At 37.1% G+C, this 18,910-nt stretch overlaps 1 protein-coding gene across 1 annotated transcript in view; it reads left to right on the forward strand.

The window, feature by feature from the left end:
• The first annotated feature begins 958 nt into the window (after window positions 1-958).
• LOC139731293 (aqualysin-1-like) overlaps window positions 959-18,910 on the forward strand; it is a 19,603-nt gene continuing 1,651 nt past the window's right edge. Inside the window, exons 1-7 of the mRNA XM_071642180.1 lie at window positions 959-1,065; window positions 3,501-3,631; window positions 4,318-4,458; window positions 5,059-5,188; window positions 6,628-6,749; window positions 9,140-9,281; window positions 18,560-18,744. Coding sequence (XP_071498281.1) covers window positions 3,524-3,631; window positions 4,318-4,458; window positions 5,059-5,188; window positions 6,628-6,749; window positions 9,140-9,281; window positions 18,560-18,744 — 828 coding nt within the window. The 5' untranslated portion in view covers window positions 959-1,065; window positions 3,501-3,523. The remainder of the gene's footprint in view (window positions 1,066-3,500; window positions 3,632-4,317; window positions 4,459-5,058; window positions 5,189-6,627; window positions 6,750-9,139; window positions 9,282-18,559; window positions 18,745-18,910) is intronic.

Below are 18,910 nucleotides of genomic sequence, written 5' to 3' on the forward strand. Positions count from 1 at the left end.
CAACTGGTATAGGAAGATCTCAACTTGTGAAGATGATGTTAATAAATCAAGGAGACATTCGTTTGGGACATAAAGCACTTCTATCCATTGTATAGGCTGAAGGATTTTTCCTGTTAATGAGTCTTTTTGTTTTTGGTTAGAAATTGAATGATGGGAATGTTAACAGCTGCGTTTCATATTTCTCTGATTATAAAGTCATAAACAAACACTATTGCATGCGCAATGACGATATCTTTCGCAATTATTGGACCTGGAAATACCTATCAAGCAGCATGATAACAATGCTATCTACATTTCGATAAGAAATCATATCTCACCTCCGGCGCGCTGCAAAAATGGCTAACCCACTCTGTTAATAAACCCCACACCTGTCTTCTTCCCCATCGTAGCTTGTAACACGGGGATCGAATCCAGATCTGTCTGTGAAGAAGTTTGTGTAGTGAGGAACAAGTAAGTACGTATTGGATTTTCCAGACTACTATTGGTCGCCATTTGCTAATTAAGTTCGGAGCTCCGCCTCTTCTACTCGCGTCCAGTACTTTCATTCGTTGAATTGTCTGACATGTTGGTAATCTAGTTGGTTATCATAACATTTGCTTGTTTTCTCAAGATGTATACGCCTTCGGATTTCATCATGTCTCGTGCAATCACTTTGCTGGTATCCACGTCATGGGTTTCATTTTTTTCTCTCTCTCTTTGCATAAATTATACTTTTTGGCATGGATTATTTTGTTGATTCACACGTGGAACACGTTGGTAATCTTATTGGTAGTTCCAAGATGTTATCATTATATTTTCGCATATTCCATTCATGAATTGTTGGAGTTTTTTCTCAAGACGTAGGCCCTCTGATTACGTCATGTCTCGTGCCACCACTTTGCCTGTAACCACGTTGTCAGTTTGGATTAATTATTGATGATGAATTCTTAATTACCACTGCTCCTCAGATTTGTTGTTCAGTACATTTGCATCGGCCAGCGAAGGAGCAGCTTCCCGATTGGATCTCTGCTCGTAAAGAAGTGTCATCTTAGGACAATCTGGTCTCACTCAGCTTGAGGTAAAAAGGTGTTTGAATTTTTCTCAACTATACCTCTTGTCTCAGTATTAATGTCCAAGCCGGAACGATAATCTCATGTGAAATATTCGTTTTATGTTCCAATAGATTCGACAGATATGATTTTGAGTCAGAATGATAGATAATCAAGGGATTTTTTTTACCCCCTGAGTATTCTCAAAGGAAACCACCGGAAGATTTTCAGACTTTAACAATTGAACAACTATAGATAAGTTATACACTGTACCGAGTACAGAGTTTCCAAATTTGTAGTGGCTGGGATGAGGAATAATAATGTTTTCAAACTTTATAACAAATTGCAATGAACAAGGATAATGACATGGCAGCCTCACCATAAGAATGCATGTGTTGGGGTTCAAGGAAGCAGAACAAAAGAAGAAGGTAGCTATGTATAGATTCTATACAGGTGAACCTGTTAAGCAAGCGGTATTGTAATGAAATTACGCTGCTACATTTCTAAAATATACGAGGCTCCTATGTCGTCAGCACTGTTCAATGTGATTTATTTAAGATTGTCAAATTATTGGTTTCTCTGCTCAAGGGCCACAATAAATTCCACCTGTCTGTACATGGAGCTGTTGATTTATGTACTACATGATGTGAAATTATGAAAATCGTCTGGAATGCCCCTTTAAATAACTTTACCTTATACCGTTTTTATAATTTCAGAGTTAGTGTCACATGATAAAATATAACCTCACTATAAAAGTGGCATACAGAAGAAATGATTAATAGTATTCCCGTTTTGTTTTTGTCTTTGTGTTTTTCGCTATTTTGCGATGGGTGTGCTATACGGCCCATGTATATTTTCTTTCTTTTTTTTTTAAGAATACCATTAAAGCTATTTAAAGTCGTCCTGGAAGAGACTACCTTATACTGTACACAAACCACCTCACAATATCATCACTTATAGTTATGCGTAATACATTATCAAAATGAATGATTATAAAATTGTTGAATGAAAATATGGTATATAGTGATTTCACTCCTCTTCGTCGCCTTGGTTTTGTTTCTATTTTTTTTTTCACGCTATAAAAAACTTTTTAAATGCCGTTAACAATGTGCATTATTACATAGCGATCTGAGCATAATGATGTTGGTAATGCATTTTGGATATCTAAATTTTCATCGCGCTTATTTTTTTTATGTAAGTCTAATGCATAGTACTGGGCGGTCAAGCTTCATCCCTCTAAAAATAGCAAAGAAATAAATAAACTAGAAAGAATTCATTCATCTGTTCTGTTCAGTCGATCTTGAAAAGCTCGAAGATGGAAAGGTGAAGAAACATTATTATTAAGTAGTATTCACCCTTGCCATGAAACATTTTTCCCGGTAAGTATGTGTACACTCATGAGACATTCACGATGTCTCGAATACGGCACAAGACACTCTATTTACACCCGTAAGGGAACACATTGTACTGAGAAAGTTCAGGGGAGAATGATATGCTTCTCCCCGTGAAGATAACAATAGTAAAGAAATATTGACTGCTATGTAAAGTGGGGCTATGATCGAGATCACTTGGAGGGTAAAACATCAGCCATAGCACAACTGCTAAAGCAGTCAATACTTCCGTTATATTCCGAATTGTCATTCACGGATGGCACCGCATTTCTTCGTGAAATTCATATTGTGATTTATCTCGATATCTTATCGATATTGCACATGCACGTCCTTTTCTAATCCTTTTTCGAAGCAGCAAATCAACGTTATGGAACCCAACAGAAACTTCTTCGTAAAGGATGTTCTCACGAGCTTTATGTATGATATAACATATTAAAAAGTGTTTATGCACACCCTCGTTACGCTAATAAAGTTTCTGAGAAAAAGTCAGTTTGACCAGGTTACAAGACTTGAGATTTGTTTGAAAGCCAAAATAGTTCTTAAATCAATATTTTATCTCCCTCTTGGTAGGATGTCCAAGTTTGAAAATATCTTTTGAGATATGTAACCTTCCTGTTTTTTTTACGTGTTGATTCCGTAAATTAGATCAATCATTTTGTAATTGAACACTCTCCTTCTCATGTATGTTTGACTGCACCGATACTTGCACAGCCTATTTCCTGAAAACTGTGTTCATCTGGGGGCCAGCCTTATTTTTGCTGTTGTTGCACTGGGATTTTGAAAATATAGTTGGACACATTATTCATATCACTGAAAGCCGAATTTGAGAATTCAAACATACCCGAAATCGGAGGTTAATGTTTAGCAACTTCATAAGTATTATATACCAGGAATTCAAAAAAAGGGGGGTGGGGGCTTTACAAAATTAAAGGGGGACGTGTGCCCCCACTTTTCTTTTTTATTTCTTTTATTTCAACAGAAATTAAAGGGGGAGGGGCACGGGCCCGGTGCGCCCCTGCCTGAATCCGCCACTGTATATTTATTAAGTTTTGCCATGTTTTGTTATATGACTCCCATGTAGGAAAGTGATAGCATCGCGTGATCATGCATTCGTTGATCCTGACTCTCCTATTGGTCGTCACTGTGACCAATGGGTTGCCAGCTGACAGGCTTACTGCAGCAATCAAGGACCGCTACATTGTCGTCTTCGAGGTACTGATTCAGCCATATTCACCATCAAACAGTAGCATATATTAAACTTTTTGTCATTATGAGATTAATCACAATTCTGGCTGGTTCAGTTATCATAATAACTATTATTTGCTCTATTTTTTCCTATACCTGGAAGCAAGAAGTTGTATTGTATTTAGCTACAGGTAATGATTTTCTTTCCGGGGGGGGGGGGTGGATAAAACACACACTCGACGAAAAACAATGAAGAAATTATATCTAAACAACCAAAAGTGCAAAATGCAAAATGTTCTAATTAAGCATGATATAGCATAGCAAAGTTCATAAATTTGAGAGCATATTTTTCTCAATATTTTAGACACTAATCTTTATATATAGTAATATTATCATATATATATATATATATATAACTGTAGATTAAGATGAAGATGTCTGTTGATGTTGTGTTAATAGACCGAATTACTGAAATAAATCATTTACGCTTGCCCTTAAAAACAAAGGTTGTTACTGGCTACTAAAAAGGTTGCATAATCAATAATTAATCGCATTGTATTCATAGCTTATAGATGCAAGCTAGATTTCAGAATTGAAAATAGGTTGAGTTTATTATGTCCATGACTTTTACTTTGTCCCTAGAAAAGGCTTTTTCTTGACGGACACAATGAAAACAGTGTGAGTGTTGCATTTTTTTAACCTTCTGCGAACAGGACAACGTAGCCGTCGATGACCTCGTGAGGAGTCTTGAACTGGAAAGTTTGTCGATTGGCGGAAAGTTTGATGTAGCTCGCAGATACTACACAGCCTTGAAGGGGATGGCGGTTACTCTGGACGAAAGATCCCTTAAACTGGTGAGCTTCAAAAAAAAAAAAGACAATGCACATGAACTAAATTCTTGATAGACCCGTTTTCATTACGAAAAAAAAGTAATTTGCCGGTGAAGTATTCATTTGTCATAATTATTAAGTGTTGGCACCATGCGATTCTAGTAAAAGTCACCACACCCTTTTGCTTTTACGATTACACGATAGCTTTTTCACACAGCTCAGCTCGAAAATAATCAAAAAGGATATCTAAAATCCACCTCATTTATCCAAATTCCTTGCATTTTTCATGAATGTTCTTTATTTTTTCCTGTCTGGGCTTAAAAATTAAAGCTCGTGAAGTCAAATGGTGAACGTGTCGTCCTCCCAAAATCATTACCTGAAAATAAACAGACCTTGGCAATGTTCAGTGTCTTTCAAATGAGATTTATGCTTAAAGAAAATAAATAAGTAACATTTAGAATTAAACGGGAAAGAGTTTCATCTAATTTCATTTCCAGCGAAGTAAACCTACACCATAGCATTTCACCTATTTTTTGTTATAAATCCCCCTGTAAGATTAGAGTCATTTTCAATTGTCAGAAAATAATCAGTGACGTTATGCATTTAAGTATTTTATTTCGACAGGTGAAACGAATGTCTGGAGTCAAGTACGTCGACAGCGATGCCATCGCCACGATCGACGATGTGTCATCTTGGGGACTGGATCGCATTGACCAGCGCGACCTGCCTTACGACAACACATTTGATATCTATGGTATATACACTCAGCAAAAAAAGAAAGTAAACACTTTTTCGAGGTCATATTTTTCATAGAAGATTTTTATGAAAATCAATGTATTATATACCATGTTAAAGGTAATTTAATTGCCTATTAAGCTAATAGATTAATTAGAAAGAAAACTTTACGCATAAGTAAGCACATTAGATTTTGTCCTCCAAGGCACAAAATTAAAAATTGCAAAAATTGACAAGTTCTCTTTTATTTGCAAATGCCCTTCACGATAACATTGACAACAAAAGACCAGTTTAACACAATGAGAGACATGAATGAAAGAGGAAAAATAAGTTTTTGTTCTCTTTATCTCTTTATAACCTCTAAGAAAACAAAGTGGGAAACTAAGGGGGAAAAACAAAAATTTTCTGTCAAGTCAAACTTCAAATGACAAAGGGAATAATAAGCATAAAGATGGTTAAATGAGCAGAATTTCTTTATTTATTTCTTTCAATCTAGTGATTTAAGAATCCATGTGACAATTTCAAGAACCGAACATTATTTGCAATTTCCAAATTTGAAAAAAAAAACAAATTTCTACCATTTTTGTTAATTATTCCTTCTGTCATTTCATTTGAATTTAGATTTGACATAAGATGCTTTATTTTCCCCCTTTATTTTTAGTCTTCGTTGATCTTTTGGTCTGTAAAGATATCATAGAGATCAAAGGTTTATTTTTGCAACGTAATTCATGTTTCTTTTTGTGTGAAATGTGTTGTTTGTTCTTATTGTTCTATGGAAGAGCACATACGCATGAATGCAAATTGTTCAGTTTTGAAATTTTTACTTTTGTGCCCTGGAAGAGAAAAACAATGGTGTTCCCCTTTTTGATGATCTACCAGGTTGATAGCCAATTAAATTACCTTCAATATGGTATATAATACACTAGCTATCAGCCAAATATTCTATGAGAAATCTAAACATGAAAAAGCGTTTACTTTCTTTTTTTTTTTGCTGAGTGTATATAGGCTTGTAGCTTCCACCGCGGACAGTCAGACCGCCCAATTTGTTCATGAAAAGCTGCAAACGTGATTATGAAAATCCCATACAAACACACACATTATGCAAAAGAGCAAATAAACACACATAGACGCACACACACATACACACACACAACAAACCAAATAATAGTCGGACGTAATCATACAAGAACAATAATTAATTTCAGTGGCTCATTTACAAAAAGCCTCGGCTGCTCGATAAAATGTAATAAACACCGGAAAATTCATAATCTTCATTTGTATGAGTTATCACACAGATAGCTTATAGAATATATTTCATTCTATACTCTGGTAGTGCAAAGTATAGCTCTACGGATGCTCTATCGTTCCTACGTAATCGTGTTTGATTCTTCTTCTTTTTTTGAATCAGCAAGAGTTAAAAGTTTAGAAACTCTTTTATCCATTACCGTTTATTTTCAGGCGACGGTACCGGTGTAACAGTCTACGTGTTGGACACAGGCATCAGAGACACTCACGTTGAGTTTGGCCAAGACGGGAGAGCTGTTAAAGCTGAAGCTGACTTTGTAGGAGACGGCCGGAACGTAAGTAACTGGTCCGTACGTTGCTTCACCCAGCCGTTACCTGGCAACAGGGTGAATGCACCTGCAATGGTGTTGTATTTGTACAGTGTATTATTGTACAGTGAACGAGGAGTCTTTCTATTTCTCTCTCTCTCTCCTGTTCTTTCTCACCATCTTTCATTATCGCTGTCCCCTTCTTCTTTGTTTTTCCTTCTTAGCATCACCTGTGTACATGACCTTGTATGCTTTATTGTGTAACTGTTTTGTTGTGTAAAACTTGTTTGTTTTTTGTTGTAGTTAAGTAATCCGATAGTTGGTTGAAACTGTTTATCATTTATTTGTGCACGAAGCCCCGATATTAAGCTCGGCTTACTGGGGATCCTCCTGTATGGTACCTTGACTTTTATTTTCATTATCATTATGTCTCTGTTCTTTGTCACAATGATTTGATTACCTGTCATGCGCAAAATAAGCCATAGATTGGTATGAACCATATGTTTATTTCTGAAAGTGATCAGAGTTGATTATATTGTACCATACAGCAACAAAATGAAATGAAATGAAATGAAATGAAATGAAATAAATACCTTTGGCTCTTGTATACCACTCCATCTTCTTTTTAGTCATTTCTTTTTCTTCCTCTCATGCACATCTGTAATATTGGAAATAGAATGTTTGCAACGACCATACTTGGCTCCAGAAAACATGCCTTTTTAGGGATATAACCCCGGCGCGCTGGCGGGGAGCGCGCGCCGGGGTGGGGGTCGCCGGGCGGCCGCCTCGGGTGGGGGATGTAGAGTGGTACAGGTTGGGAATCGCGCGCGTGCCTGTGGTGATTATGATCGGAGCCTTCTACATTCATTGTACAATGTATTACAATTATTCTTTTACACTGTACTCAGTACATGTATCGTAATTGAGAGCTCTGATCATGTTGGAAGTGGTGCGCCCTCAGTGGCGGGGCGCGGCTCACGATATTGCTTGGCATATGTACACACTGAAGAATCACGATTATACAGCTGCACACTATACTCAATGATACTCGGTATTATGATGATATGTATTTTTTTTTGTCTTTGTCGATTTTTATAGAATATTATATGCTCAAACCATATATATATTTCTTAAATTGCATTCAATGATAATTTTTGCCCATTTTTTTGTCCCACCCTTTTTATGGTTGTTTTTGGTATGTCATGGTTCCTTCCTTTTGGATGTGCTTTTTTTCTTCTTCTTCTTCTTGTCCCTATTTATTGCAAATCCAGTTCTTTTTTATGCGACTCATGATTCATGTAACAGTGTATAACGACATACAGTTTTAATATTGTATATTTGCTCAGGGGATCAGCCTCGAAAGGCCAATGGCCTACTGCTGATTTCCTTCACCATTTATTTTAATTGTTATGTCAATCTGGAACACACACTTTTTAACTTTTAACTGTGATTATGTATTTATCCAAAATGATTTTTGGTTTGTATATGTATGTGTTAGAACTGATTGATTGTGTATTTATATGTTTTTACCTGAACTGTGGAAATAAACTGAAACTGAAACTGAAACTGAAACTGAATATTGATGAGGTTGTTGATTATGATGACGCGTCGTAATTCCAGATATCCGTCGAATCTCCTTTGCTTACTACTAATAAAAAGCCTCTTTTCAATAGGTTTTTGACCGCTTTCAGAAAATCCAGAAAATATTCGTTGCATAATCATCTTTAGTATGTGGATTTCTAGAAAAACATGACATTTATTTGTGAGAATATAGATATAAAACATGAAGTTAATACAACTGATTAATATATTGCCCTACATCGACGTAAATAGGCACTGAATTGATCAATGTTTAAGTAGTCGCCACAACAAATGAAATCATGGGCATGATTCGAACCTACGACCACAGCTGGTACTGGACAATTATTCAAATTCATGAAATTCTTCCGTCGAGTTTTGTTGTTATTTTTTGTACGTCGATGTAGGGCAATTTGTTAATCAGTTACAATAAAAAATAACTCAACGAAAAAAATTGTCAATTTGAACAGAGTTGATTATAGTCATTAAGCCTACTTCAAAGACGAGCCGCCCCTTTGATTTAAAGAAATCGTACCAAAATCGTGAAAATACATAATTTTCAGTAGCAATTTTCCATGTAAAATGGGTGTTTAATTCAAATTTATATTTTGAGATGGAATTTTATTTGTGGCTAAGGGATAGCAAGGCCCGTATAAAGTTTGTTCTCTTTATAAAGGGCAGAATTATTGGTTTGTACATATACACAAGAAGCACACAATTCAGCCTTTGGGTCTGCAATGTACCAATTTTGTATGACCAGAATAAGCTACCATAAAATAAGCAAATATAGAATAAAGACGAATTCAAAGCCACTTTTGTTTTCTTTTTACCGACAACAGGGAGATGACTGTCATGGCCACGGAACTCATTGTGCCGGTACCGCTGCGGGCGGTATACATGGGATCGCGCGAAACGCGAACATAGTCTCCGTTCGTTTGTTCGATTGCGAGGGCCGTGGGTCAGCCGCAGATATGGTGGCAGGTGAGGAGAACTATAACCACTCGGCGTATTGAATCATTTCTATTCATGCTGTTGACACGATATCCTCTTTTGCTAGCCATTCATTTGAGCACAATATATCATTAAAGGACAGGTTCACCTTCATAAACATAAGGATTGAGAAAATGCAGCAATATAAGTAGAACACATCAGTGAAAGTTTGAGGAAAATTGGACAATCGATGCAAAAGTTATGAATTTTTAAAATTTTTGTGTTGGAACCGCTGGATGAGGAGACTACAGCAGCTTCTGAATCATATGCGTACAACAGTATAAAGAAAATGTAAAGAAAATTTAACATATTTTCACTCTTTTCGCATAATAAAAGACCACTTGACTTGTTTCTTTCTAAAGGCAGGGGGAATAATATTACCCATAACATATTTTTCAATTTCAATTTATTTTCGTATTTCTCGATGGAAAATACATGGTATATAACAAAATATAATACAGAATGTCCAGCTTGGATATATACATGAAGAAATAGGAATACAAAAGTAATACATAACGGTCGATGTGTCATTTTCAATCAAAGTAAAAGATGCGAAGAGAAATACGATGGAACCTACTAAAAAGCAAAGCTTGTTGAGTGTAGGTCCCAACAAAAGCCTAGTAAGGGGAACAGGATGAGGAGCACGGGTACAATTAAGACCAAAAGTAATGATAAACAAAAGAGAATGACTAGTACTCGGGGCTCAGAAGATTCTTCTCACATGCATTTATGTGTGTGATAAAATGAGAACAAGTAACCACATGCTGCACACTATAGCAGTTGCTCTCATAGCAATTTAGACATGGGAGTGATAATGACGTGAATACTTAAGTACTATTAGGGTTTAAACATTCCGGCTTCCATAGACACGGGGAAAGATTTAAAAAATGGAGAACATGAATCAATTGCAATTCCTATATGTGATATACCAGCCAGCTGCAATGATGCATAAAAGAAAGGAAAGAAAGAAAGGAGGGGAAACTATGCGACACGACCATGGTCTTACTAGAAGTGGAAGGAAAAACACCGATGGGAAGGAATTTGAGAGAGCATGCAACTAAAATGTATATGCATGAGTCTGTTCACATGGCAACAACCGAGTAGTATAACAGAGCAGCCATCAGCATAATAAAAAGGAATTTTAGTGCACTTGTGTGTTGTAGCTATTCAATACATGCTGTCTGAGTTTACGCTTAAAGGATGATAATGACAAGCAGCTTTTAACCGCTGTTGGGAGATCATTCCAATATTTAGGACCTGTATACATAATTGTGTTTTTAGCGAAAACTGTTCGAGTTCGTGGAAGGTGATAAGCGTCACTCTGGCGAGTTGGATAGTGGTGGACAGAATTGTTTCTTATGAACATCTGTAAAAAGACACCAGGAAGATCTTTTGAGGAAAGTTTATACATAAAAATACCTAAATTATAACCAAACAAATCTATCAGTTTTAAAATCTTATTTTTCTGAAATAAGGCGTTAGTGTGAGATAAATACCCAGCATGGTTAATAATTCTGATCGCTCGCTTTTGAAGAAGAAAAAGTGAATCCAGTAAGTATTTAGATGCGTTACCCCACGCAAGAATTCCATAATTAAGATATGGGGAAATCATGGTTGAATATACAATCTGCAAGATATGGTTGGGCAAAAAATGTTTCAGTTTGTTTAGGATTCCTGTATTTCGTGACAAAATTTTGCTTAAAAAATTAAAGTGAGTTTTCCAGGAAAGGTCACTATCGATGTAAAGTCCTAAAAACTTTGTACTATCTACTCGGGTTAGGTTAATATCATTAATCTTAACATCATCAGGAATAACTTGCAAAGAATTGCTAAATAACATATAATGTGTTTTATCAACATTTAATGATAACTTGTTAGCGTAAATCCAGGACTGAACAGATCTCAATTCATTATTCATTATACTTACGAGGGTATTGGGATTGCGGTGAGATAGAAATAAATTTGTATCATCAGCGAAACAAATAAAAGAAAGAATCTGTGACGAATTTTGGAGATCGTTGATGTACAGGATGAATAAAAGTGGGCCAAGAAGAGAACCCTGAGGGACACCGCAAGAAGTTGACGTCATACCTGACTCATAGCCATTTATGTAAACAAATTGTTTTCTGTTTGTGAGATAGTCTTTAAACCACTCTAAAGCCCTCCCACGGATACCGTAATGGCTTAACTTATAATGCAAAATTTGATGGTCAATGGTATCAAAAGCCTTCGAAAAATCGAGAAAAACACCGATGGTGTGGGAAGCATCATCTAAAGCATGAGCTACTTTATCAATGAAGGCTAATAATGCGTGAGTTGTGCTATGCTGTTTTCTGAATCCAAATTGGAAATTAGAAAGAATATTGCAATTAACAAGAAATCTAAGAGTTCGTTTATAAACAAGCCTTTCAAGAATTTTTGAGACTGAGGTTAAGAGAGATATTGGGCGATAATTGCTCACAAATTCTTTTGGACCCTTTTTGTATATGGGAACAACTCGAGCGATTTTCATATTATCTGGGACTTTGCCACTAGATAAAGATTGATTGAAAATATAAGTGAGTGGAGAAATTATTTCATTTATTATATTCTTCAGAAGAAAAGCCGAAATACCATCATTACCTATACTTTTCTTAATATTTAGGTTATCAACAATTTCTTTGATTTCTTCTTCAACAATAGGAATGAAAAACATGGTTTGTACATTCCTGTCTTTTAAAAAAAGAATGAAAAGTTGTCTGACTATTTGGTATTTTGCTAGCAAGATCAGGTCCTAAGTTAACAAAGTAATCATTAAATACATCGGCCATTTCCTGTGGATCATCAACTTGATGACCGTCATTCAAAATATGAGTAGGGGAATTTGTAACAGTGCTAGATTTCAAAGCTGTGTTTATCACCCTCCACGTACTCTTAATGTCGAACTTGCATTTTTCAAACTGATTTGCAAAATACAGTTGCTTGGCTAAACGCAACGAAGAAGTAAGTACATTGCGGTAACGAATATAACGGGATTTGGTTACATCATTCGGAGATTTTCGGTATCTGTAAAACAATTTATTCTTCCTATTGATAGACCTAAGTAGGGACTTTGAAATCCATGGTTGTTTTGGTACTCTCTTATAATTTGATCTGAATCGTCTAAATAAGGGTATATTATAAACATTACACATATTTATAAGGATGTTCATAAAAACATCAAAGGACGAATTTACATTTCTTTGGTTATAAACAGAGGACCAATCAACTGACCTCAATCCCTCTCTAAGTCTATCAAGATTACATTCGGACATATCACGAGAACCTGAATTAAGGGTTGGCATTTTCCTAATAGAAAACTGTGGTACAAGCGCATATATCGGGAAATGATCGGTGATATCAGAAACTACAATACCAGAAGTAACATCAGTAAAAACATTATTAACGAATATATTATCAATGAGAGTAGAAGTAGCATCAGATATCCGAGTAGGTTTCCTGATAAGAGGAATGAAGGATTTTGACAACATGAAATTAAGAAAATCTTGACTGCATAAAGCGTCATTACAATTTAAAAGATTTATATTAAAATCACCCATAATGAAGCATGTCTTTGTATCAAAATAATCATTAGAGAGAAGATTGTGAAACCGCTCAGTGAATTCATTAAGGTTGGAATGCGGAGGTCTATAAATTTCCCCAAAAATGATATTCCCCTTAGTAGGGGTCATGACCTCAATAAAAATACTCTCAAGGCATTCAGACATAATACAATATTCATTTAACAGTTTATGGTTTAAATTTTGCGTGACGTAAAAACCAACACCACCACCTCTTTTAGTAATCCTGTTGTTGGTAACTAATTTAAAACCGTCTATGGTAAATAGAGAAGAAGGTGACGTTTCCTTGAGCCAAGTTTCACTGAGACCAATTATGCTGTGTTTAAATTGTAATTCGTTGAGAAATACAAGTAATTTATCAAAATTTTTATTAAGGCTTCTTATATTGAAATGTGAAACAAAAAGCTCATTAGAGTGTGAATGGGAAAGTGTAATCATTTCTTTTTCCAAGTGATAGTGAGAAAGTTGGCCTTCATTTCGAGCAGACGCATCATTAGCGTCAAAATCAAGCTTCAGATCTTGGGTTTCTGTGTTTAAAGAAGTAACAAAATCGGAGTCTTCACCTTCTTCTCTATCATAAGAATGTAAGAGGGAATTCAGTGCAGCTGGCTGATAATCGTTTACATCACTATCTATATCAGAAGAAGAAATAGCGTTTATGAACTCATCCATATTCAGAAGTGCACAAACACGAGTTGAATAATGAGTTGTTTACCGGAAATACATGTTCATGACTTAGATTACCGTATGTCTCTTGGAAACGAGTTACAAAAACAACATTCAGTTGGTAAGCATATGCATACCACACTGCGTTCACATGAGGTAATGACCTTGCAGTTGGTAATAACTGGAATGCACAGTGAATAATGAAACCGTGTTCTCTAGGGATGGACAAATACAAAATGTCGAGGGACAGACGGATAATGAAGGAAAATTCCGTGTGACACACAGGTGAGAAGAAAGCGTCATGAGTGATCTGTGTCACAAACACAAGAAGACGCGGAGTAAGGAGAAATGTACAAGCTCTTATGTGGCATAAAATTGTAGTAGAAAAAGCAGGTGGATAGATTTGTCTGAACATATCAAGCACAAACGAGGACATAAAGCTTTTTTCAAGAATAAAGTTCAGAGTGAGTTTTTTTGAAGTCATGTTATGGGTGTGCGGAAAATTGCAATCAGAGAACATGTATAACAACGACAACGATATGAAGATTTGGCTACAATAGTTTGCAGACATGTGGTTTAGCATAAAGCCGAGCGAGAAGACCTGGGATGCATGCATGGACAATGATTTCTGGTTGGCATAATTATTAAGAGGTTGCAAAGTAAGAATTGACTGATACGCATTCTTAAAGAAAAGTAGATCCAAAATTATGTACAAAAACAACAATGGCTCTAGCTTTGAGCAGATTAGTATACAAAAATACGCAATCAAGAAAAGGCTCAGGACAAACAGTTTCGTAAACCGGGTTCCGCGGTTTTACGGCCACCCACCCTACCCTCCAGTCCCATTATAAATGCCAATTAAGCCATAATAATTGCTAGGAAGTTGGAGTTTTTGACTAATAGAAAAAGGGGATTCGGCTGAAATAAGGCTACGAAAATGCAGACATAAGGAGAGGAGTCGAGACTCCTATATCAGAAAAGAAGTTGTAACATAGTTAAAAGAGGTGAAAACCTTGCAGACATTCTGAGGCGACTGAGGTTTGATATGTGACTTTGGAAAGGCCGTAACTATCCATCAACCACTGACATCAACACACTCAATACCTAGCAGGCATTCTGGGGGACTATTAAGCTTGGCTCTGTGACATTAGAAAGGCCGTAACTATACATCAACACACTCAACACACAGAAGAGCAGTGTGTTAAAAGATCCAACTGTATCAGCTTGACAATGTAACGGATATAGTAATTTTATGGCACTTCGTGATAGTCAAAATGATACACGACAGTAGAGAGTTGAAAAACTTCATCGTCGCACAGTATTGCTCATCAGAGGCGATACTGTTGGAAATAATCAGTTAACGGTGTTATTACTTACAGTAAATGGATAAGGGGTTACAAAGTAAGGATGCTAGCACAAATCAAGATCTTCGCTAACCGAAAGGTATCTATTAAAGTATTTAGATCAAAAGAGAAAAGATTCACATGAGCAAAAGGTTAATCCTCATACAGGTTCCATCTGGAGGTACCCTTTTCCTTCCAGTGTAGCAGCACATTACAGCCGACAACTGAGATTTTCGTAGAGACGTGCTTCTCTTTGCGCAGGTTGTAGGCAGCTTTAGCCAGGACGCTCCTTCTGGCTTTCAAAGCTGGAGGGAGGTCTGTGCGGACTGTGATCCTACGCGGGTTCTGGTCCGCGGTGGCGGCGTGAGATCCTTGTGGTCGTCGCTGGCGTTGGCGGTCTTCGAATGCGGTCAGGATTTTGTTGCGATCTCTCATGTACACAAACTTGGCAATGATAGCGCGAGGAGCTGAGTCATGGGACGGACCTCCGCTGGCCTGGTTCGCAGCGTTGTCACGGCGTGGGAGGCGGTGGGCATTAACCAGGGCAATGTTGTCAGCGTCCCCAATCCCAAGATAGGAGAAGGTATCCCGAAGGACGTCGTCAAGATTTGTACGTCTACCGTGGATCTCCATGAGTGTCAGCTTTTCCTGTAGCCTGTTGATTTCCTCCGCCATCTTTTTTTCCATTTCTGGGATTTTTCTCTGCTCCAGCTCCGTAATCTTATCTGAGTTCATTGTGACAGAATCCTCAAGGTCGGAGATCTTTTTGTTGATAGAGGCCACTTCACTGGACAACGAATCGAGCTTTGCACAGACGTTATCAGAGGAAAGTTTAATGCTGCGCTGGATGTCAGCCAGCGTGAGGTCAGCGGACTCGGTGTCACTCGAGGACTCGGGCCGAGCAGAGTGGGCCATATGGGCGGTGGCGCTCAGTTCTTTCGTGGTTTGCCGAGTTTTGCGGGAAGCCATACTCACACAGTTTTGTGTCGACCAAGCAGAGTTCAAGTTGCCCGAAATACAGCTCCACGAGGGTAGAGTAAGAGCTTCACAGAAGTAATGGTGTAATTTGCAATAAATTAGGAGCACGACGAGTTGTATAGTTACGAATCTTGTGAGAAGAAAAGGCTGGAAAATAGGGCGGCGGCCGACAAACCGGGAGAACTACAGCTGTACGTCCGTCTCCATCGAGAGTTGGGAATGGAATGTCGGTTAACGAGTCAAGGGAATGTGTACTTTTTTTTTCAAAAGATGAAATTTTGTGAAATTCTCTTTGTATTTTCCTTATATTGTTGTACGCATGTGACATCTGAGTTATTCATACACTGCAGTAGTCTTCTCATCCAGCGGTTACTGCACAAAAACTTCAAAAATTCATAACTTTTGAACGGATTGTCCGATTTTCCTCAAACTTTCAATGATGTGTTCTACTAATATTGCTACAATCTCTCAATCCTTATGTTTATGAAGGTGAACCTGTCCTTTGATTTACATGTTCATACAATATCCCTTTTCATGTAACATTCAATTAATGTTATTCACCCCTTTCACTCAAACTGTCAAGAGCAGAAGAGTAAATGTTTTAGTGATCGAATCTGTAAGGACCTCACAATGACCACATATAGGCATTTCCTTACCATCATTAATCCAAAAGGACCCAAAGGGCCTGAAAACATACCGAGTCCTAAATCTTAAGAAACAGTGAAGACAATCCCACAGAGACTTTAACAGTGACACCAGGGAGCATTATTAGCCGAATATTTAGGGCCTTAGTGTATAATTATAAAGAGATGCAAGAACAGTCCCTTTAACTCGTTCTCTCCGAGAGCCCTATAGCTCCATAAACACTACATGTGACCACCCGTTCCTGGGATACGATGTATTAACATCGCGCCAGAATTTTATGCTGCAAAAAACAGAATGTGCTAAAAGGTAGGCCCTACTAAAATAGCTGTTTAATTTGCTGTATACTTTGAGCAGCCATCGTATACTTGTTGGTTTCAAAATAATCCGACTCGTTCATCTACTATAAATTTCAGTAATATGTTTATTGCTGTTGCTCATTATTTTCACTCCAGCTCAAATGCTCAACATAATAAGAATTCCTAGATAACATTTTTTTTTGTTCTTTTTTGCATATGATTAGAAGATGGCTCCAATCCTTCAAGTACTGTTTAATCTGTTCTCTCCCTCCTCTCTATTTCAAGTATCCCCTTCTCTGTCCTTCGTAGGCCTATTCGTCTTGTGTTGGTTCAATATTTAACGTAATTTGTTCCATCCACTGCACATGAAATAAAATTATAGGTTGAAGTGATCTTTTTTTCTTTTTTTTTTTTGGGGGGGGGGTCAATCTCCCTCAGTTCCAATTAGAACTCTGATTTTTCTTATGAATCTATTGTCATCTGATTCTGTCATCCCAGACAAGCACATAGTTTGTTGATGACGGTCTCCTCCACATTGTACCTCAAAATATATAATTGTTCACACACGTACGTCATTTCCTTGTTGTTTACCTGTATGTCTATATTATGTTATACAAGTAAGATTACGAGTCTCTGATTTTTGCCATTTTAATTGTGTATTCATTTTGTGTGTATTTCCTTATATTTGTAAAAGTGAACAAACAAAATATCAAAACTGAAACTGGAAGTTGGGTTATTCTCTTCATGTTTATGAAACAATAATAAAACTTTCAGTGCTTACCATCTGATGAGACTAACATCACTTTTCTTTCTGAACTTCTCCATTTCTTTATGGATCATATATTGTACCATGAGATTGTTATTTGTCACTGCGAAGCATATGAAATTCATAACAGAGAAAATGCAGAACGTCACTGAAATATACTAGTATGACATTGTATAACTGTACAATTTACGCGAAAATATTTTGTTCACAGCCTCTACTTCCGCAAACCGTCTCAAATATAGGTCTTACACAAAGTGAACACAAACATTTCACAGACTAATAAGAACAGACCGACAAAGATACCATGGAGATAGCATTTTCTAGTTGACATTTTTTTAGATATCTTTTCTCCTTTGAGGTAGAACAAAACATGAAGGCGTTACTTTGAAATTTTGCTCAACATCTTATTTGCATTGTTGTTGTGATCGCTGTCACCTGAAAAACAAGCTTGGACGCCACACCGTATAATCACATTGATGGTCGAGCATTCTTTATGTTATGCCTTTGCAATGAAACCAAGATTTGTCCTCAAAATACTATTCCTGTCAATACTTTAAAGACAAACCTTTGCTTGGTTGACAGAGACAAGGCACAAGAAAGTTATTATTCTTAATGCCTGGTTCGCTACTTGACACATTCAGATCTATCAAAGGAAGAGGTTGTGAGAAGTTATGAAGTTCTGCAAAAGGGGAAAAAGATATAAATCAATTTGTTCCACCTGCTCATTACCAAACTCTAGCATTAAATTACTGATAAACCCAACTCTTCTCTATGTGGGCCTTGATGTAAGACCCCCTGTGTGCCCAATCATTCTGAGACCGCTGTGAACTTTTCTTGAATTCTGTTCATGAAAAGTTGATTAAAGCACTCCGGTGAATTTAAAAAAAATTTTTTTTTTTTTTTTGGATACAAGCTAATTAGAGGAGAACTTTTTCAGAAAATCGCATCTAATTATGTTCATATTTTCCGCCTCCAGCTATTGACTACACTACCAGTATTGCCACCCTACCAGCGGTCATGTCAATGTCCTTTGGATCGTTCTACCGTCCGGCGGTTGATGATGCTGTAGCTGGAGCTGCGGCAGCCGGGATCGTCCCCGTGGCGGCTGCGGGAAACTCTGACCGCGATGCGTGCTGGTACTCGCCTGCACGTGCTCCAGCTGTAAGCGCGTCTCATTTATTCTGTCGCTCGTTAGTGTACAAATTTCTAAACTATAGATCTCAGTTAATCTCACATCTGTTAAAAAAGAATTGGACCTGTACCTGTCGCTTCCTTTTACGTACAAAAGATACTAAAGTAAATATTGAGGGGGAAAATTGAGCAATAC

The sequence above is a fragment of the Diadema antillarum genome, unplaced genomic scaffold, assembly GCF_040938485.1.
Source record: "Diadema antillarum isolate AM-2024a unplaced genomic scaffold, OU_Dant_1.0 seq00000368_RagTag, whole genome shotgun sequence".
Lineage (NCBI taxonomy): Eukaryota > Metazoa > Echinodermata > Echinoidea > Diadematoida > Diadematidae > Diadema > Diadema antillarum.